At 35.9% G+C, this 23,011-nt stretch overlaps 1 protein-coding gene across 6 annotated transcripts in view; it reads left to right on the plus strand.

Annotated features, from left to right (window-relative positions):
- The window catches only part of MIB1 (MIB E3 ubiquitin protein ligase 1), a 77,401-nt gene extending 55,193 nt beyond the window's left edge, over nucleotides 1-22,208 (plus strand). For 2 of the 6 annotated variants that reach the window (XM_079302723.1, XM_079302725.1), the window contains exons 16-21: nucleotides 4,501-4,682; nucleotides 5,838-6,030; nucleotides 8,302-8,380; nucleotides 9,909-9,995; nucleotides 11,137-11,237; nucleotides 15,894-22,208. In XM_079302723.1, coding sequence (XP_079158849.1) covers nucleotides 4,501-4,682; nucleotides 5,838-6,030; nucleotides 8,302-8,380; nucleotides 9,909-9,995; nucleotides 11,137-11,237; nucleotides 15,894-16,034 — 783 coding nt within the window. In that variant the 3' untranslated portion in view covers nucleotides 16,035-22,208. Of the gene's footprint in view, nucleotides 1-4,500; nucleotides 4,683-5,837; nucleotides 6,031-8,301; nucleotides 8,381-9,908; nucleotides 10,023-11,136; nucleotides 11,238-12,924; nucleotides 13,088-15,893 lie in introns of those variants that run through there. The other 4 variants (XM_079302724.1, XM_079302722.1, XR_013773849.1 and 1 more) reach the window with 3 other exon arrangements.
- The last annotated feature ends 803 nt before the right edge of the window (nucleotides 22,209-23,011 follow it).

A 23,011-nucleotide genomic window follows, 5' to 3' on the forward strand; every position in this document is an offset into this window, starting at 1 on the left:
AATATTTCTGCAAATTTCTCTTCTATAGTGAACATGTATGGCTGCCAAAAAATCAGAGTAGCTTTTTTGGAAAGATAATTAAACAGTGTTACAGTACAGAATAAGACTGAAATAGTTTTCTGTGATTCAGCATCTTGCATGTCTTTATAGCTTTAATTGCTTAGTTGCTTCTGTAACTTTCTGAAAGTATATTCTGTTAGAACAAGGCATTCTTAATTTTGTATGTTTATTGATATGTATAGTTTTGACAGAATTCATTTCAGAAATTGTGCTGTAGTAAGGAAATAGTCAAAAAGCCTCCAGGTAATAAAAGTTAAAATGTTTTACTGAAAAGAAACTCTCACACCCAAAAAACTGTGTGAACCCCATATGCAGAGGTGAAGTTGATAGTTTGTCTGAGAGATAGAGAAATAAAATTATGAAGCAGTGCAGATTGAGGAAAATAAACAACTTTTTTCTTTAGATATTAAAGATGCACAACATAGTGGTGGATCAGTTCTCCTGAACCATTAGTTACCACTGTAACATTTTTTATAATTTTAACCGAGGCTTAAAGTTAGAAACATTTTTTGTTGTTTTTGCATTTCATTAAGAAAAAAACAAAAACATCAACTTCTCATAAAGTCCTTGTTCAAAACAATTATTCTAGTGTACAATTTTTTTTTCTAATTGGTTACTTAATCTCACAGAAATATATTGGAATAAGCTTTGAAAGAGATTTGAAATATGACATGTAAGAAAATGTGTGCGTCATTATAAATGAGACAAGAGTGGTTATAGCTCAGTTGTTTCCATGATCTGAAATGGACTCTGTGAGAGCTCTCTAGAATACTTTGTGTTCATGTGTTTAACTGTGAAGTGAATGAAAGGGAGATGAAATTTTTTCCTCAGATTCAGCATTTCATAAATTGGTTTCTCTGCCTGGTCTTTTTAATGGCCTCCACAATGAAGCTTGTATTGAGTTTTCAGGGTTTTAACAGAAGAAGCAGGGATTTTTACCATCATCTTTTAAACTTCTCTTTGGAGGGGTTTTATGTTTTAGAGAATAAAGTTTTATTTCTTGTTTCATTTGATAGGTATCCTCGGTTTAAACCAAAAGTGCAATTAAAAAAAAAAAAAAATCTACTGAAGTAATAAGACAAAGAGCAGGCAAAAGATATCATGAGAAACAAAGAAAAAAGTTCCCTCATCACTATCTCTCTCATCACCTGAAAATGTTCTAAAGTTTTATAAAAACTCACGATCAACCAATACCTCCTCTCCTTTATTAGTGTGATCAAACTACTGTTCATTTTTTTGCCATACTAACAAATTTGGGAAGTTTAAGTGGTGTGGATAAAATAAGTTCTGTCAGAGAAGAGACAAAAACTAGCTTGTTTTCATTTTTCGTGAAATGTAAAAGATGGAGTAAATATACTTGAAAACACTCTAGGGTGATCAACAAATCAAATTATCTTGAAAACAGTAAATGAGAATAATACCTGTACCTATCTACCTTTACTTAAATGACAGCAAGGTAAAAATTCTACAAACTAGATTTTACCATTAAACTGTTTTAAATATTAAGCTACCTTTGGCCCAAAACTGAGCATCAGCAAAGACAGAATCAAAGCTGTGAAAATATGTGCAGGCATCTGAACCTTTAAAGCTATGCAAGGACACATTAGAACAATTTGTAGAATTGCAGATACAGGTGATTCATAATAGGAGATAAATAGGATTAATAATTTAGCCTGGGAATCAGTAAGGCTTTCTTTTCATAAATGCAGTTACTTAAATTGAGGGTTTGTTTTGGGTGATTATTTTATTATTCTTCATTAATTCCTTTAAAGATTAGGAAATGTGTCAGATTTCATTAGGCTGTGTGATAGCAAAACATCTCTGTAAATATTTAGTATTTTAGAGCTCATTTTTGCTTGGCTAAATATTAATTTATTTTGGACTGCTATCTTGGAGATTCCAACCTACTGAGGCCTGTAGGGTCCCTCTTTATAGTACATAATACTTCAGCAAATAATTATTTCTATTTTTGTTTCAGTTGAATAAACTGAAAAGAAAAACCTCACTTGCAGGATTTTAGGGATTTTTCATAGCTGATCAAATTGGTTGGACAGCAACTCATTGTAATTTTATGATTTGTTACTTTTTATTTTGACCACTGTTTAAAATATGAAACAATACTTTTTACTGGTTATCATTAACTTCATAAATGGAACTAAAATGAATGCATTCTTTAGCATTGATTTTTAAATCTTTTTTTAATAGTTCCTTCTGAATGCCAGCATTATGCCTGTTGGAGCAGGCTCCCCAGGGAGGTGGTCACAGCACCAAGCCTGCCAGAGTTCAAGAAGTTTTTGGACAATGATCTCAGGCACCTGGTGTGATTCTTGAGGCTGTCCTTTGCAGGGGCAGGAATTGAACTTGAGGATCCTTGTGAATTCCTTCCAATATTTTATATTATACCTAAAACAATTTTTGTCAGGTTTTTTCAGTTGATTTTTTGATACTCTATTTAAAATGCATGTAGTGAACAATCTTGATAGTCCACGAACCCCCTACTCATTTTAGGTACCATTCAAAAAAAAATTTCTGTGCTCAAGGCTATAAGCAGTGAACCCCATTTCTTAAACTGATTTTTTAAATTTTCTGTCCAGCATATTGTGGTGATTGTGCAGCTGAGAGGAGGAGAAATTTTCTGAAGTTTCCACCACCACAAAAAAAGTCATTTGTATTTCTTTATTGCAGATGCACTGTTCTGTCCTAGACTACTTTTTATCCTAAATAAATGTATTATTCCCAGGGTCATTTTGTGTAATTTATTTTAACATAGGTGCCTTTTTGACTCTTTAAATGCTTTTATGTGATGCCACTGCCTAAATCCTAACTTAAAAGAAAGAAACTAATGGAAAGTGTTCACTTCTTCAAAGGTAGCTCACTAGTTAAAATTACTTAGATGATATTTATCCAGTTTTCATGGATTATGCTGAGACTTCTCCCTCACTGGTGAATTGACTGGAACTGGCCTGTGTGGATGATTTCAGAGTTATGCTTGCTTGCTGCAGCCATACTGGGCTCTAAGACAGAATGGAGAATATTTTGTGCTTGGGTTGTTTTGTGGTGTTCTCATTCTTTGTGCCTGAAAAGTTGCATGCTTCCTGAGAAATGTCATAGGATGCAACATTGTCATGGTATTTTCAAATTGTACAGCATGCAGAGCCATTTTAGGACACAGGGTTTTTGTAACTAGCATCAATGATTGTTCCATGATGACTCTGCCAGCCTTGGAGTGAACCAGTTTCACTGGGTGTTGTGCTGCCTTGGCTGGATATGGTCCAAAGTACCAGGACTGAAGCTGGATAAAATCTCTCCCTTGCTTCAGCCAATGCTGTAATTGAAGTGCAGAAAAATGGTCTCAATTGATAAATGATGATTTTCTGTTATCTGAACATCTCCATAACTTACTGATTTTCCTGGTATAAAGCCTTTGGAGCTGTGCTGTTCTTACCTAGTCGTGAGGAAGAATGCAGGAGGAGTATCTGAATTCATAAAGTGACCTTCAAGAGTCTTATAGCCTCAGTGATACATATTGATATAAGAACTTCTGATTAAGAAAAAATGTACAGACTAAGGTTTTAAAAAGTGCTTCCCTTAGCCAACTGGGATCTCTTGAGTTGGAGCTGCCCTAGCTTTGCCAAAGCTCTTCCTTTGAATGCAGTGTAGTATAGTTTGCTGAGTGATTTTTAGTGATGCCAGCAGTTCTGTGTTATGTATAGTCTGTGTTATACTTAAAGCTTGATCAGATAAAATGCATGAATACAAAAAGATGTTGGGAGCAGGCCCAGAACGCTCTGGAGTAGGGGGATCCACTCCTGGCTGGGCTGTGGTAGTGAGGCTTCTTAGTGTTGCTAGCTGAACCTGTGAAACAGCAACACAAGGATACAGTAACAGCTGTTAAAGGCAGGGTAGCTTTATGTGATTAGACAGAGAGGGACAGTGTGAGTTTTAACCCATTCAGGTTGAGAAGGACTGAAATTCAGTTACTTTCTTGGGCAGGTACTTTACTAGCTGGATTAAAAGTAGATGTGCATTCATTTCTCTGCTCAACTGTGTTTTCAGTCCAAGTGTGGTGGTTGCATTTTGTCTGAACTCAGCAATTTGAGTATATACTGAAGTGTGTTCTGAATATACCCACTGGAACTTTGCCCTTTACAGTGCTTACATAGAAGGACAGCCACTTCACATGTGAGTATAGGTGTGCAGGAGGTTTAGTGCTTCGGTAGTTCTACTCTTCCTCGCTGAATTTTAGTTCCTTAAAGGAAAGCTGAATATAGCTGCCTCAAAATGAAGCAATTGTTTTGATTTTAGTTCTAGAGACGCTTCCTTGGGCTTACACATTTATGCATAGATGTGCATGTGTGCATGCCAAGTAGCTTTCCTTCAGCCAGACGATTCTTAACAGTTTAGAGAATCTTTCTTGCTGACATATTTGTTTTCTTTCAGTTAATAATGGGACTTAGCACTCAAGGAGCAGAGAAGAAGAGTGCTGCATCTATTGCCTGCTTCCTGGCAGCCAATGGGGCTGACCTTGGCATTCGTAACAAGAAGGGTCAGTCCCCTCTCGATCTCTGCCCTGATCCCAGCCTCTGCAAAGCATTGGCTAAGTGTCACAAAGAAAAAGTCAGGTTTGTATTCCTAAAGTACGCACTTTCCAAATCTCTGCTTTCCACAAGTTAACTGATTTATTTAAAATGTTGAGACTTTAATCAGCAATAGCTAATTCAAACATACAAATTTGGGCATTTGGTGGGGTTTTTGTATGTGGTTGTTTAGTTTTTGCTTTTAATTCTTTAGGTTTTTATGGTACACTGAATGCTATTCGCAAATACATTAATTGAAAGTTACCCAAGTCTTAGAGGACTTTAGTGTGTATTCATATGAGGGAGGGGAGAATGGGAAGGTGACAATCCTCAGTGGGGATTGGTAGAACTTCACAAGGGCATTGGAGGAAAATCCCTGGAAGAATAACTAAGGTCAGCCTGGGAAGTTGTGAAATCTCTGTATGTACAACTTTTAATGATTGAAATGGGCAAAGCCCAATATAAAGTGATACGAATGCAGTGTTGATGCTGCTTTGAGAAGGTCACCTACTGAGTACCTGTTAATCTGAACAACTGTATGATTCTGTGAAAAGAGAATGAGGGGATAGGTCTGATGTCTTTAGGAATTACAATTTCAGTGAAATATCATATTACTGGATCCATGGAATATCAGATGATTCACCTTGTCCTAGTTAGGTTCCACCCCTGTTGCCACGAATGGTTCTCATCTTTAATGAAATTGAAACTGTACTTTTAAAATGACAAAGAGATGACATACAAGACATTTTTATTGATGCTCCCTGGTAAGGAGTAAGGCGCGTATTTCCTTTGAGTGTGCGTGTCTGTGTGTCCCCGGCGGTCCCCGGCCCCGGCGGCGGGCTGGGCACGCGCGCCCCCTGCGGGTCAGCGGCGCGCATCTCCGGCCCGGCTCCGGCGCTGCCGCGCGTGGGGCCGTGCCCGGAGCCACAGGCACCTCGCTGCCAGTGAAGCAAGCCCTTAGCACCGGAGGGAGGGACTTTCTGCATTCACGATAGCCTGACTTGCGTGTCTGTCCTGTCTCTGCACAATGCCTTGCACTGCAGTGTCAGCTGCGCTTCTTGGAAAAAGCAGTTCAGATTGCTTTATGATCATACAGTGATGTCCGAGTGCATAGGAGTATATAAGCAGCCAGTTGATTTGCATTTTAAATTGAGTGGGTTTTTTAATTCTTAAAAGTTTGACTGCAAGGTTTCTTTGTAGTGGCCAAGTTGGTTCCCGAAGCCCGTCTATGATCAACAATGATTCTGAAACCTTAGAAGAATGTATGGTGTGTTCAGACATGAAGAGAGATACTCTGTTTGGCCCATGTGGCCACATTGCCACGTGTTCTTTGTGCTCACCACGGGTGAAAAAATGCCTCATCTGTAAAGAACAAGTTCAGTCTAGGACAAAGGTAAAAACCTGTGAAATTTGTTGGTTCTCGTTCTTTTATAATGGAAAAGTAAAAAAAGGAAATATGTATCTTCTTTTATGTGGTATTATGCCTTACACATGTCTCACTGGATGGAATTAATTTTGCTTTGTAATGATATCTTGTTCTTTTCTGTTTGCTTCTCATACCTGCCTCTCCTAGCCTTGCAATGTCTTTATTGTCCAGGTCCTCAGAGTTCCTAATAGAGTCACCTGAGGATGCTTTATTGAAATAGACTATTTCCCCCCTGCTATGGCATCTTTTCCTCATGTTGAGATAAATTGCTGCTTTTTTCTGAAGTATAATTTCCCTCAGTCATTTTGAGTTCTTCTGTTCCTTAGGGCTGCTTAAAAGATTATTTGCCTGTAAACTGAGTTCATATGTGCTTGTTTCTGTAGTTAATAATTATTTTCAGCTTTCACTTCTTTTTTTTGGAAACATGAATTTCATTACTCTGTCTTTTTCCTTCAGAGAATCAACCAGTCATGCCCTATTTTGAAGACCAAGGTTTCTCAAATAGTTACTCCCAAGTTGTTTTGGCTATGTGGGTGCATCCCCCTTGAGCATTCTTTTATTCTTTTATTCCTTGTAATCACCTAGTTTTGTCCTGTTGGGTTTTTTTTTTGTTTGGTTTTGGGTTTTTTTTAGCTGTTAAAAAATAGAAATCATGTTCTGCAGTTGGATTTATATTTTGTTTTGTGTTGGCTTTGTGAGTTTGTTTGGTTGGGTTTCTTGGCTTTTGGTTTGTTTTTTTTTTTCCTTTGCTTGGTTGGGGTTTTTTTTAGGAAAGCCAACTGTTTGGGGTTTTTAGGTTTTTTTACCTTTTCCAAACATATTCAATTAGTCTGCTTCTGTGGTATGTTTTTTCCTCCATCTCAGAGTAAGTATAGCAATTGTTAATAGCAAGTTACACTGTTTTTACTACTCACTCTCTTATTCTTATACTATTCACTATTGTGCATTGTGTATATTCAAAAAACAAATGTTAACATAATGGGAGCTCCTTTTCTCTAGACTTTCTTTATAGCCAGTGAAAGGATTCTGCCACTTGGTGATTTGGAGCAGCAAAGTGAGGGGTTCTGCCTTTACTCATCCATCTAAAGAAGCTAATCTGTAAAAATCAGCTTTCCCAGGTGAAAGCTAAGCTTTGTGGATAACCTTCCTTTGATTTCTTTTGCTGAATTAGTTTGAGAGATTGGAATATCTGGTCAATACTTCTCTTAAAGTTTTCTTTAAAGCTAAGAAATGAATGAATCAGGACAACAATTCTATGAACTGAAAGAGGGCCAGGCCAGTATAAATGGGATTGCATGTGAGATCTACGATCATACTGTATATGCTCCATCCCTGGCAGTGTTCAAGGCCAGGTTGGATGGGGCCCTGAGTAATCTGGTCTAGTGGAAGGTGTCCCTGCCTATGGCAAGGATTTTGGAACTGCAGGGTCTTTGAGGTCCTTTCCAGCCCAAACCATTCAATGATTCCATTATATATACAGCTCTCACATAAAAGGACTTGAGAAACCCTAACCCAGAATATTAAAACATTTCAGTAAAAGTATCTTTTAAGTGAATTTCATGGGATCATGGAATGTTAGAAGGGGCCTTTAAAATCAGTCATGTAACTGACATCTAATACCGTGCAATGAGTAGGGACGTCTTCAATGAGATCAGGTTGCTCAGAGCCCTGTCCAGTCTGACCTTGAATGTTTCCAGGGATGGATCATCTACCCCACTCTGGGTAACCTGTTCCAGTGTTGTATGACTCTCATCATAAAAAAATTCATTCTTGTATCTAGTCCTTATCAGCTTTCTTTTAGTCTAAAACTGTTACCCCCCGTATCACTGCAACAGGCCCAGCAAAAAAAAAAAAAAAATGTTCCCATCTTTCTTATGAGCCTCCTTTAAGTACAGAAAGGCTGTAAATAACATCTTCCTAGAGACTTCCCTTCTCCAGGCTGATCAACCCTGATTGAAGTATCTGTGATGGAATAAAGAAGGACAAAAGAAAAATGAAAAAGAAATGTATACTATCCTAACTGTATCTCTGTGCTTGTCATTGAACTGAATGTGTAAAAATTGCCAGCAAGTACCTGTTCTTAGAAGTTAGTGTGAGAACTCATTTAAGTTGCATTTTGAGATGCTGAATTAGTTTAAAAACCCACTAGATGGAGATTCTTGAAGCCCACGTGTCTTGCAAATTAATGTAGAGAGCAGGAGATAGACTTTGCTCACATGTGTGTGTTGTTCCTTACAGATTGAAGAATGCGTTGTATGTTCAGACAAAAAGGCAGCAGTGCTCTTCCAGCCTTGTGGTCATATGTGTGCCTGTGAGAGTAAGTAACTACAAGACCTCTTTTTGAAGTAAAATAGAATGTTTTTAATCAGATTGCTAAAAGCTCATTATTAGCCTGACTTCAGGTTCAGTTTACTTGGTGGTCTGGTGATTGTCAGAACTTTGGCATTATTTGTCATGCTGGTAATAATTGGAGATTTTCAAAAATTTAGAAAGTGCATGCTCTTTCCTCTGAATTATTTAACTGTGAGTTAGCTTTCTTGCATTATAGAAGCCTGGTGTATATTATTAACACTTTGGAAGTAATTAGAATTAATTTTGTTGTTTTATTGCAGCTTTTTGAAGGCATTCAGATATGCAAATGGTGTTTTTTTAGAAATCGCAAATAAATACTTAATATGCTTCTTTACTAATCTACAGATTTGCACAAGGGCTGACTTTTCCCCCAAAGTCACATCATAGACCTTTAAGCACCGGTTATGGTTCACTTTGATTTATCCTGTGTAGTGAAAAAAATACATGGGAGATCTTCAGAAGTTTTTTGATTTTTTTGAGTTCCATGTAGATGAGAATGCAGCTATCACTTTGTCTCCAGACATTTCAGGGCTTTGTTGAAGGGTCATTTCCCTAGAGAAGAGCAGTCCTTATTGATGAAAATCTATATAAGAGGGAAGGTAATCACTCCCATGAGTAACTGCTTACTTGGACTTGCTAAAGTAGTCTGGTTTCTTCCTCTGTTCTGGCTGAGGCAGCTGACATCGAATCACTGCCTATAGTTAGCCTGATCTGGCCTCTTTCACTGTCTGCACTTGAAAGATGATGAGAGAAGTTTTTTTGAATCATTTCCCAGGAAAGAAGACAACAAAAAGATTGATTACTGTGGTGAAGGATTTCAGCAGTGCAGTACACATTACCAAGTATAAGCTGTAACAAGGACAGCAAAAGGTTTAACACTTGTAGATGATTTCTCTCCAGATTTTTTTTCTGGGTGTCTTGTTCAAGCAGGACTAGAGAGTGTTCAAATTAATATATTTTATAGGACCCACTCTTGATTCACAGTAACCTTTTAGCATTTATGAGACAGTAACTTGCCTTTAGTAGAAAAATTACAGCACCCTTTCTAGAACTGTATCAAGAGATGTAGGTTTACTCTTAAGGGTAAAGAGCTGCACCTCTTCACCCCTGGAGCATTGGGACAGTAGTGAGATCCTTTGCTCTAAAGAAAAAAGCAGGTAGCCAGGACATTCTTGGAAGTTCTGGTCTCAAATGTGTGATTACCTTTTGACTTCTGTAATTCTTGTGGGTTAGACATCCATTTGAGAAAGAGGAAACTGTTCACTTGAAATATCTTAAAAGATCGCTAATAGATTTACTTTGAATCTCAAACAGGACATTGTTTAGATGTGATTTGCAGAAAATTATGTGAAGATAAACTCTAGTAGTTCTTTGTATTAGAAGTATCTGTTAAGTCTTTGCTGTATAGTTACTCTCAATAAACAAACTCATGGATAGAAAAAAAGAAAAATGAAGTGGGAAGATTCAGAGTTGTTTTATTCCTGTTCCCTCAGATTGTGCAAGCCTGATGAAGAAATGTGTACAGTGTCGGGCAGTGGTTGAGCGAAGGGTGCCTTTCATAATGTGCTGCGGAGGGAAAGGTACAGAAGATACCAGTGATGATATTTGTGAGTGACTCCAGAGCCCATACTCTTTCATGTTCCTCCACCAACTTAATTCTCATTCTCTTAAATGATCTAAATATTTCTCTCCTTTCTGAGAAAAAGTTTAATGAAAACAGTGTTAACCCAGGTATCCCTTTGCTGTTTGCACTGCTTTCTGCATCGGTCGCAGCAAATGTTGTAACACCACCAGTCATTTCACTGGACAGTTGCATCCAGCATTTTGAGTAGAATCCAAAACAGATGTGATCACTTGGCCACTTACAAATGCTCTAAGAAGAAAAAGCTGAAGATTGTCTGTGATTGTGCAAATGAGCAAATAATATATTTTTTTATTTCTGGTACTCTGAAGGAGTGGTGAGTAGCATCTAGGTACAAGGAACTTTCCTGAGAGAATGTCCAGTTTTACATCTCCTCCTATGACTAGTTTTTAAACTTCTTGTAACTTACTTGAGTAGTTTAATGAAGTATTTGCTCTGTGTACACAAATATGTGGTACACAGTATTTCATTTGAGTTTATAGGAATTGGAATATTAGCTCATTCTTGTCATAATGTTCTGAAATAGATAAATATAAGAATAGTCATTAAAATCAGATTTTCAGTACTCACATTGGAACTTTAAGACTTGACAATTTTTCTTTCATGAAGTAATATTGCTTCCCAGATCAGTCAAATATAGGAATATTAATCTGAGCTTGTACAAATTTTGAACAAACTACTTCCACAAGACACCTGGGCAATTTTGAACACCAAATAGAATCATCTCTGTAGATAAAGAAGCCATTTTGATGTGAAGGAATATGTTTTTTTTTCTTTAAAAATGTGCAAAAAATATTCATGTCAGGAACTTCACTGACAATTAAGAATTCTGAGACGATTAAGGGATTACAAGCATCATTATTATGGAAATACTTGTCAAAGAAGTGTTGCCACTAAACCTAAAGAATTCTTTCTTGAGCTGTAGTGATGGTGTAGTGAATTTAACTGGATTGTCAAAGGTGCTTGACTGACACTTTTTTCAGATAATTGAAAAATTATAGCTGTGACACTGGAAATAATTATTCCTCGTTCATTAGATTGCTGTGTAATCACATCTTTATTTTATTTTAATGTTACAGCAAGTGGAAACATTCCAGTTTTGCAGAAGGACAAAGACAACACTAATGTCAATGCAGATGTACAGAAGCTGCAGCAACAGTTGCAAGACATCAAGGAACAGGTAAAAGTGCTGGATAAAAATTTTAAGAACTACAAATTCAAGAACCACTTGATTGAAAAAGCCATTGCATCCTCTATTGTTTAAAGCCAAATGACATGTTGAAGTGCATCAGATCTTAAACTTTAGTTGAAATACCAATATTTTTTTGTGTGGTGTGGCTTATATGTTCTCTGTGTACAGAGTTAAAAGAAAAAATCAAGTGTCCATGTTTGATAATTCATCTATTAGGGCATATGTGTTGATGTGACTAAAAAAAGATGCTCTGCTCAGTCAGTACATTCTCTGTTTAGCTGACCTGAATACGTAGGTACTGCAAAAACTGTTTTCACAGAACAGTGATAAAAGTAGATCATCTTCACTGTTTTGTATCTACCTTAATCTTGACTTTTCTGTTCATTAACTGTCTTGGAACAATGGCTGACAGTTATCTGTCTTATGAAGGGTATAGTCAACACACTCTTCAAAAAAAACTGTGTGGCTGCAAGGTTAAAACTTAGCAAGTATTATACATGTAATTCAAATGTTAAGGCTTATCTTTGTAATTAGTTATAATGTTTGCAGCTCTTTCAGCAGTAAGGGATCTGGAGCATCTGACTACTGAGCTTGTACTTTTAGAACCCTGATAATGTGACTTTTTGCTTCTGTGTATATAACACAATTGGAAGAAACATAATGGATACAGGAAATGGTGTTCTAGCTTGCCTTTGCCTCTAGTAGGCTTACAGCAGTCCATAATACTTCAGTGATGGCAGTGTCACATCTAGTCCTGGTAGTTGTTGAATTCAGCCGTTCATGTCCATGAAAGCCAGGGCTAGAGTGTTTAGACTGCCAGTTTTAGGGACAGTGTTTCTAAATGCCTTAAATTTGAGAGCTGATGTGCTCAACTGAATGTCTGGGAAGAGCTGTTCCTGTCGTATGGTGACTGGGCCAGCACCCCTGTAACAGAAATTCAAAACAATTTCCTGTGTACTTTTTATCTGTAAAGAACATGCAGATTGATAATTGTAATTTGAAAATGCATTTCTGTCTTACGTAGAAACTCCAGATGTTACTGTCATCTCTGATGTCTTACTGTTTAGCTTTTGCCTTACCTTTTATCAATGAATGGAAAGAATAAGGTTATTCTTCTGGCATTTGAAATTATACATGCCAAAGATGCCAGATGCATGCTTAAAATGCAAGTAATCTGTTTTCTTCAGTACATTTTTACTGGGTACTTTAGGAGTTACAGAAGATTAGAGTTCTGTTTGGGTATGCTGATATTCTTATGTATAGGCATGTGAAGAGAAAACTACTTCATGTCACTGTTTTTCTTGATTAGATGTGATCTCAGGGTTTTTCTGTCAGTTTTTCTTAGGTGCTATTTTATTCTCTATGATTTTATCTAACTTTTGGGAATTTGCTAGCCAGCTGTCAGTGTCTCTGACTAGGAGGAGATGGTTCTAGTCACTCCTTGTGTGCCTCTTGGCTTGAGACTTTTGTGTTTTCTTCAGTTGTGTTTTGTGCTTAGTCTTGTGACAGGGCAAGTTGTGTCATACTTGTGAGTAGCAAGTTGGATTGATTAGAATTGATCATCTCATTGTTTAAATTTGTGTTTGAAGTGTATTCTTTTGATTTGTGCTGTAACAGTTCAGTCTTTGTGTTCAATTGATATTTTTCTACTTAAAATCAATTTGTTCTCTTTCAGCAGGTATAAGCCTTTGTTTCAACTCATACCTTCAATGATAATCTAATATGTTAGTGCAGCAAGCTTTTAAAACTATTTCTGGTGCCAAGCAGAAGTGATGCTGATGTCAACAGAAACTCCCACATCTGATGACCACACCATTCTTCAGGGATTCCCTGAATGTGAACCCTTTTGACTGTAATTGCAATACCTTCACTCCATTTCATACATAATCATCATCATCTGTCTAATATCTTATGTATGTTCCTTCACCATACTTACATCACTTTCTTCTTCCTTAAAAAGTAAATTTATTTTGTCACTGTGCACCTGTATATTGTAAAAACTGTTGTTAATAATGAAGAATTGGTACTTCAAGCAGTTTAGAACCCCTGGTTAGTGACAAAGACATTATTTGAGTTGCAAACCCAGTTATACTTAGCGTGCAGTGAGCACTTTCCCAGAGTACTTAACTGAAGAAGAAATTCTCATACAGAATAGGCGTAGTACCTTTTTATACTATTTGTTTTCCTCCCAAAGATAGGAGTCAAATGTTTCAGGCAGATAAAAAGTGGGATTTCATGCAGAGGATGTTATAACAAATAGTACAATAGTTACAGATACTGCTTATTTCTCACTCCTTATTTTCTACTTCCCAAATTGGGGCATAAAGCTTGCAGTGAACTTTCTTTCACTGTAAAAGTAGTGTAAGATGGTTAAGTAAGGAATTCTCCTTCAGAAGTGGATAAAACTCAGTTATCTGGGGTTATAGCCTACTGAGAAACTGCTGAATTAATTGAGAAAAGCCTGTCAGAAGAGAATTGTGTAGCAAATGGGAAGCTTTTTATTCTGCCAGCTGAGTCCTCCTACTGTGTGAAGTAACTTAAAAGTTACGATAGTATCATGTTAAGAAATTAAACAGCTAGTGGATTTTATATTCTCTGCTTTTGTATTAAGCAGGACAAATAGGGAAATTTTCTAATACTGCATATCTATAAAATGAAAATGTTGGGATTTCTATCCTTTACTGAATGAAATAGTTCTAAGTAATGGTGTTTCAGCAGATTTTATTTTTTTTATTTTTTTACTATTTTCGTATCACTTAGTGGATGTTTTAATTTTTAAATTATGATGTAGCATTTGGAGAGAAGCAGACCCTTGTAACTTAAGTAATTTTGGCATTGTGTTTAGACACAAAACATAAAGGCTACACACTGGGAATTTTCCCAAAGATAAGATGAGTGTTTACTTTGTCAGTCCTTTGTGAAAGGTCATCATGCTGTCAGGTTATAGACACTTGTCACACAGCTGTGTATTCATTGCATTGGAAAAAGCTGTTCCACTGATACCTGAAGTCTGTGAGTTACTGAAGGAGAAATACTCTAAAGGTCCCATTTATGTTTGGGATGTGAAGGTGATGACTTAGTGTGAATGGAAAAGTGAGCAGGGCTGACTTGAAAGTCAGTCTTCTGTAAATTTTTTGGTTTGAGAATGTTTTGTTAGTACTGTGGAAATTCTGGCAAAGCTGGAGCACGCTCTCCTTCCTTATGTTTCTTTTAAAAACATAAATTGACTTAAGATTTTACCTGGAAGTTTTATTTTCCTTCTAGCCCTAGTATCCTGGAGATTAAAATTGTAATTTGGCCAGATTCCATGCCAATTTACATTCTTAAGCAGAATTATGGTGAATTTTTTTTTTTTTGTCTTCAATTAAGCTATCTACTGTGGGAAGTAGTACCTATTGATTTCATAGAAAATGTGTTTTAGGGTTTTTCTGAATAGGGTACCTTGGTATGGGTTCTCTCTCATGTGAGGAACAAATTGAAGTAAAGCCACAATGATGAATATAAAAACAAGTCACAGGTGCAAGATGGTGATAAAATGAATTTGTATTTGAAATATGAGCCTCATCAGTATTTCATGTTATGTATGAGTTCAACATTTACAATTGTTAAATATATGTAGTATGTCTCAGATATGAGGACATCTTAGATTTGGTTTGATCTGATCTATGGAATGGTCTTAACAATTTTCATTTGTTGTAACATCCATTCATTTACTAACATTTGATAAACTGTTATAAATGAAATCCTAATATGGCTGCAATATGTTTATGGTGAAGGAACATGCCTTATGAAAACTTCAATTTCTGCACATGACAAAAGGTGAAGGACATTGTTCCTTAGTGGCTTGGTACAAAATTAATTTTGCTGTTTAAGAACTTTGGGCATTGACTATCACTTCACAATCAGCTATTAAAACTGATTTTAAAAGTTTGCTGTGCTGCTGTTATGAGTGAAGGTTCCAGATTGACTAAATTGTTATTCATTTGAAACTTGAGGTGTTCTTTTGGTTGGTTGCAAATTTAGATAACTTCCACAAACAAAGTACTAAATTTTTATGTATCATATTGATTATGCCACATTTTTATTGCTTCTGCTGGTGTTGAGTGTTTGTTGTTTACAGGTAAGTATATAAATGGCTAGATAGCCTGAGAAGAAATTTGTAAATAATTGCCCAAGCATTTCATGCATCAAGCTGTTAATGTTTTGTTCCCTGGAAGATTACATGATGAAAAGGAGAATGTTTCTGAAGAATGTTTTAATTTTTAATTTAATTTGTTGCAAACTTGTGTAATTGAAAATATGATGTCAGCCTATTATTGGGTTGCCTTAATTAAAGGAATTGTATTTAGAAAAAAAATCTACATAATTGATTGTGTCATGGTGGAGTAGGAAAAGCACCAAATAAAAGTGGGATATAAATAAATAAATAAAATAAATATGGGATATAAAAATGGGAAATAAATATGAAATAAAAATGAAATAAAAATGGGATTTAAACCCCCCAAATTTAGTGGCTGTGGCAATTATCTGCTATGCTTAGGATGACATATTTGTTGCTAAATTTCAGCAATTTCTATGCTGCACATTCAGTATAACTTTGTAACTACTACCACTGACTATGCAACCCGTCAAAATCTTTTCCAGACTATGTGTCCTGTGTGTTTGGACCGCCTGAAGAACATGATCTTTCTGTGTGGCCATGGGACGTGCCAGCTGTGTGGAGACCGAATGAGCGAGTGCCCCATTTGCCGCAAGGCAATTGAACGGAGGATCCTTTTGTACTGAACGGGCCACGGTCTTTTACTAGGTTTGAAAGAGTAAGGAGGTGTTGATGGAGTAAACCTCTGTAAGTTTGAAAGGCAGTAAAGGTTCTCATTGAAGCATTTCTTATACTGTAGCACAGGTTCGTTACATAGTAATTGCTTAAAGACTGTGAACACACCAAATAAACGAAACAGTATTTGAACAGTCAGCTTGTAGCTTTACTCTTAAGAAACGTCTAAGCCTAATGCTAATTTAAATCAGTCTTTTTAAAATTTTGTATCTGTCTTCTTTCCCTTAAAGTTTAAAGGGACAATCTTATTTTGGTTTTGTTCATTTGTATCATGTATGTATCAGATGTCAAGTGATGTAAGGGAATTTTTTTTATATTGACAGTTACTACCGAGCATAAATATTTAGTATTTTTTTTGCTTTATGCTGTTCTGGAGAGTGTCAACATTTCCTATTGCAGTTCTCATTCACAATTAATTTCTGTCTTGAAATACACAGTCATGAAAAATCAATACAAAATATATACACAGTAGTAATAAATATGCTATTCCCGTAAGGTAACACCTCAGAATACAATGTTAAGGTAATTCTGACTTTATCATACTCTTTGTTCCTGAGGATGGGTTGTATAGGAAACAGTAAAAAGAAAAATCTGTTTTAGAAGCATTATGTTTCTAAAACTGCACTTTAGTCTAACAGGTTCAAGCTAAGTAACTTAAATAGTGAGCTTCATAATTCTGCTAATTACTTGACTTTGCATGGAATTGCTTTTATCGTGCGTGGTAAGGAGAGCATTTGAGCAGTGGGTCAGTTATCCCTTTTAGATGAGTGAATTTAATCAGTTGTGTAGAAACACATACATGCAGAGCCATTTAAAATTTGTGGGTCTGTGAATTCAGAAGAAACAGAATTTGCAAAATTTCCTTTCTTTTCAAGTGAGCTTTGTCTCCAGGCAAACAGTGTCAACAGCAAAAGAGATTATTTAATATTGATTATTCATCTAAGTGGGGGATTAACACCAGAACTTACCTATGAGCATAACTGAGTAGTATGCAAATAAGATATTGCTGACAGAAAGTGAATTTTGTGTGCCTAGTTGAGCTAAATTTGGCTGAAGGAGTTTGTTGTCACTGATGTGATAAAGAGCTGTTCCTCCTGACCCCCTAGTGTTAGGTGCTGCAAACTATTAACATTTTGAAAACAAATGCATCCTCCTTTTTGGTGGTAGAAAATACACTGATTTAAGGATCTCTTGTAGCTAAAAGGGATCTGTGCTTAGTCCAAAGTCATTCAACAGTTTTCTGAGTGCATAGTTCATGTAGCCCTTTGCCATTGTGCAGACTTCATTTGGATGCACTCTTGCCGAGCATTATAGAAATCCATGCTGGAGTCGCTTAGGTGCCTTACTTGTAGCTAGGATGAATTTATCACTGAATTTTCATTGCATATGTCAAAAATGTGGACAAAAGGATAGTTTAGGGAAAGATCCAAGTAAGGATAAAAATATAAATGTGGTCTTTTCCAATAAATCAATCTGTCTTCTGAAACTTATGTTGATAAGCCTGAATTGTGCAAATGTTGGCAAATGTCTCAGAAGACTGTTACTAATAAACTGTAAAGATAGACAAACCTTTAAGCAATAAGATTTAAACACTGAATAAAGTTTTCCAAAAAACGAGTACAGTGATATATTGGAAAAGTGTATGTAGAGTAGCTTTTAACACAATGAAGTGATGTAATACACAGCCTTACAATAGCCATCTTTAATCCTCATCCAGCATTCCAAATGTTCCTTATTATTTTCAGTGTCTTTTCATTGGACACAATCACTGCCTGGAGTCACTGTAGTCTGGTTTATTTTGTATACTAGTGATCATCAATTCTCAGATAATCTGCATCTGTATTCTTCACTAAATGAAGCAGCCTTCCCTTTTTCTGCTTCTTGGTTCCTATTCTAAAATCCCAACATTTCAAGGAGTTTTGGAAAGTTTGATATAAGGCCTTTTTTCACTTCAGCATTTTGGTATCTTCACTTAAACTCTGTGTGCATCTGAGTGTTTATTGCAATTTTCATTTGGCCAATACACATGTCACTAAGTTCTTTGGTTTTTTTGGTGCTTTGTTTTTTGGGGGTTTTTTTCTTGATAGCATGTTTTACAGCTGAACTTCCTACAATACTCTTCAGTTTCTTGTCAGGCTTCCCCTGGAAATACTTCTATAGTAGGATGTGCCGTTTGATGATCCATTTGAGGTTTTAGCCTGTCATGCATCAGATTTGTACTTTGATTTCCTCTGTCTCTGGCAGACATATTTTGTCCTCTTAATTCTTCAAGGGGATCTCTGCAAACTTGTCTGCACAGATGGTGGGTGGATCTCGATGATGCAACTCAAAAGTGAAACCTCGATACGGCAGTTGGCATTTTCCTAATTCTCCATTGATAGAATAAGCCAGAATTACTTGAAAGTAATCCAGTTTAGCATCAGTTGAATAATTCAGCTGAGTTAGAACAGATCTAAAGCATCCTGGGTAGGAAACTGGATGTAAGATGTATGTTACTGTTTAACACCCTCAGTACTTGAATACCATCACAGACCTATGAAAATGGAGACAATGACTGAAGGTGTTGCTGTAGGAGCAGCTTTAGTGTCCTATGCTTCAATCATAGCAGATGCATGTGACTACATAGGAGCTTGTGATTGGACTCCTTCAGCAGTGCTGTTTGCCAGTTGAAACTGAAGTATGTCAGTTCAATGCTATTTCAGTGCCAAGAAAAACAGCTGAATTACAGACTAGGAAAGCTAAACAAGGTGCTTGAATTATTTATATAGGTCTCTTATTGACAGGAGGAAGAGCTGTAACTTGTCTGGAGATGGCAATACAGTCTCAAAAAACTTAATGAGGAAAAATGCTTGCAAATCTGGTATCATTTATGGAAATAAATATTTATATTCAGGCCCTCTCTTTGCATTCAGATGTAGAAGATGAACTAGTGTTGTTGAGGAACCTAGTAAGCTCATTCACTTTATTCCGTTGTTACCTGTGTAATGTTCACAGAGTGCGAATGTCTAATTGGATAGCACATATTTGAAGGATGAGAAGTTCACCTGAAAGCCAAAGGGGATCATAACAAGTAGTGGAATTAAGGAAATATCACTGTGCATCTGTCTTCAGCAAAAGATTAAAGTCTAAATTTCACCTGAGCAAAGTGAAAATTAGGAAAATCAGTAAGTCATTTATCTTTAATTTATTGTAAAATTGTAGAATGTAGGGGTTGTAAGGTTTATGTCTCTTCCACAGCATTTAATAGCAATTTTGAAATTAAATTTAATGAAATATCTCCATTTGTTTCTTGAAACAAGTAACAAGACACCTAAAATACATTGTTCAGTGTGAGGTATGCTCAGATGTTTTAAGTAAAATACTTTCTTTTCCATTCATTAAGAGACATAAACAGTCATATCACTACACAGTGATTTAAAGTGTAAAGACAACCTAAGAGGTTAATGTAATAAACCTAATAGTTGTAGGTTGTTAACTTTTGTATAACTACCTTTAATTTTTTTTTTCCCCCTCAAAACTTTTATCTTCACTTATTGTAGCCCAAGCTTGTATGGCACTTCTCAAAATCTGGGCTGCTTTACCTACTTTCCATTTGTTGGATTTCTGGGTATTTGTATGTTGGGGTTTGGAGAAATCCCTTTTTCCTGAAATGGATACAAAAAAATACAGTGGTGAGATAGTAAACAAGTTTCTTTGTAAATGTGAAAGTTTGATCAGAAGGTGGTGTTATTAATTTGGACTGGTTGAGAATATAGCAGATTTGCACAAGTACTTGTGCCTTGTTAGCATAATCTTACAATTGGTATTTTAGCTTCTTTTAAAGACGTTAAATGGTCTTTTAAAAATAATTAAGTACTTATTGTGTAGATATTTTCTAGACATGAAGATTTATGTATGTGTAATTATCTTTAGCAGTATTAATTGCAGTTAATGTAAACACTAAATTGTTTGAAGAAGCTGCTTTCAGCTAGTGATTTGAGCTTCCTCTACAAAACTAATTGTCAGAAATTTAATTTTACTCTTCCAGTAGCAGCTGGTGAACCGAAGAGCCTATCCTGTTCTTTGTGCTGCATGGGTCAAGTTTTCACTTAAAAAAAACCAAACCCCAACAACACTACAGTCTAACCTTTAGTAGTGCTACCTCCTTTCTGTCAAAGTGCTGAATTTTTCTCTAGCTGTTCATTGTCTTTGGGAAGGGATGGGGAATGCATCCGTTTTCTTTTGCTTCATCAGTTTTGATGTCAGAATACATTACAGAGGTTTTTTTACTTTATAAAATTACTGTGTAAACTGTGTACAATAGCAGTGTGTGATTTGCCACAAAGTACATTGTATACCTGTGCATAAGTTGCTGGATTTCATACTGGTTTTTTGTGCATTTCATAACTTGTTTGTGTTGACAAAGCTAAACTGTTGTCTGCAGAAGCTTTAGTATGTGCCATTTTTGTAGCTGAGCCTGTGGTAAATACGCAAGTTCTGACTCAGGGCTTTTTAACAACTTAAACACATTCACAATATTCTTCAGCACATCTTGGAGAATACTAGAGATTTGATGACTGTACAGTGCCTTGATAGAACTATTGAATGGGCAGCAGCCATAGGGTCTTCACAGAATGCAGTATCTTTTCATCCAGTTAATGAGTTGACATTAATATAGTTGTAATGCCCTTGCCATGGATTTATAAACTTGTATATACTTTCTGTAAAGGAAAATTGGCAAATTTAGATATTGTTAAGCTTTCTGAAAGATGTTTAATTGTTGAACTCATCATGAGGATCTGAAGGGCATAATACTCAAATTTACAGAAGCAGCTTTTCTGTCAAAGACAGCTGAGAAAATTTTCTGTATGTGACATTTTTAGTGTGAGGGAGAGGTCATTGTATAACATGTAAAAGTACCTGCTTTACTCTGATCTAGTAAATATTTTGTAAGTGAGAAATAACCAACAACTAATCAGTATGTTTGCATGCCATTTCATAGTTAGAAAACTGTGTCATTTTGAGCTTCTAGGAAATATTTAATTTGTCCCAACCTTAGTTGTCTTTATGAATGCAAGCTATTCATGTTAGAAAACAGGTTTTACTGAATCACAACAAGCATTTTTGCTTTTGTTAAAACTTTGTATTTTCTATAAACTGTAGATTTTGACATGACTGTTTATTGGAGAAATTTAAGGTTGCCTGTGTGAATGTAGTGTATTTCTGTATACAGATAGCATTATGTAATTGCTTACTTTAAAACTGCTTAGCAAGGTCTAAGCTTTTCAAAGGAAATGCTGATGTACTGTATGGTTAGTAAAACTTGTCATATAAGATGTATACTGACTTTTTCAAGAGCTTTGATTTAAAAGTATAGTTGGACTGAATTAATACTGATTTTTTGCACACAACATTGGAAAAGGAGTGGTGGCACATTTGTCTTCCTCCTTCTTAGTTGTAATGATGTTAGATGTCACCATGGAATTAGAAACTTGTATTCCTGAAAAAATATTTGCAAACTTGGTTACTTGTTGGCATCCAATGTTTAAAAGTGCACCAGACTTCATTGAGAAATTTTGCAGTCCAAAGTTCTTTAAAAATCTGGTTCTTTTTTAATATGTTCCTGAAGAATGAGTTTGTGGAAGCATCAGAAGTGCTACGTGCCTTTGAATCTCCAAGGTACTCAAACATTGTTAAAGCAGTGCAGTAGAAGTTTGAAGGGTGGATTATGTTGTAACAACAGAAGGATTGGTTTAAATTATCTCTGGATTATGTGCAAATTTTTCTGTAAATATGCAGTTCATAGTACTGTTCTACTGACCAGAGTTGCTGTTAAGTGTATGTTAGACTCCATGTTTACTTGTAATTGAATGGCCTTTACAGATCTGGCTATGTGAATGTGTTTGTTTAAACATCTCCTGCCAGATACAGTAACTTCCATATTCTGAGACAACAGATGCTGCATCATAGTTTGTACTTTTAGGATTCAATTTAATGGATGCATTTGTAAAAAAAAAAATTTAAAAAAAAATCTATGTAATCAAAGGCAACAAAACCAACCAGACTTATATGGCTTAGTGTTTTTATTTGTCCTAGTGTACAGGTGAAAAAAAAGGAACTGACAGAATAAAAAGTTTGTTTCTCTCTTTCTCAGTTTCTTTTCATTTTTTAAGTTTCTTCAGCCTTGGTTTATGACAGATCTGTATGACAAAATAGTGTTTTCAAATACTTTTGAAAAAACTTTGTTTTAAAATAATTGATGCAAATTGTTGAAATGCATTTGAGGTAGCCTCTTGTTCTTTGCTTTGGGATTTACAAGTTGTTCACATATTTCTCATTACATGTTCATTAACAGTACTGGAATTGGTTCAGGACTTCATCTCTGATCTCAAGGGTTTCAGCCCCTGCTGTTGATTGCAGTGGAAGCTGCAGGTTTTGCTAGTGTTTGGTATTGATGGGTTTAGATTTTGAGAAGGCTGTTTCATACTGGACAATATAAATAATTATAATAATTTTATAATAGAAATACTGTGCACTTTGCTGTTCTAAGTCATTCCACCTATATCCCATATACAGTCATCTGTTACTGATGTGAGTGGTGAAAGTGCATGGATATTTCCTTTGGATTTGACATTAATCAAATGCAGAGGGTGGTTCTTCATGGGTGTGCACTGTTTCATTTAGAGAGTAAAAATTAGCAGTAGTATTGGAATAAAAAACATTAACCTTCCTTTTCAGACTTGGTTTTCCACCATAAGGAAAGGAAATATAAATTGTCAGAAGTAAAATCATTGAAGTTCTTGTGCTTTGTGCAGCCCTGCTCATGAGGGTGGCATGCATTGGAAAAATTTTGCTTTCAAGAATGAATTATACCAACTTATCTTGATACTTACAAGAAGGGTTTGGCTGAAAAATATTTCAGAGTTTTAAATAGTTTGTTCCCTTCTCA

This window comes from Erithacus rubecula (genome assembly GCF_903797595.1).
Source record: "Erithacus rubecula genome assembly, chromosome: 3".
Taxonomy (NCBI): Eukaryota; Metazoa; Chordata; class Aves; order Passeriformes; family Muscicapidae; genus Erithacus; species Erithacus rubecula.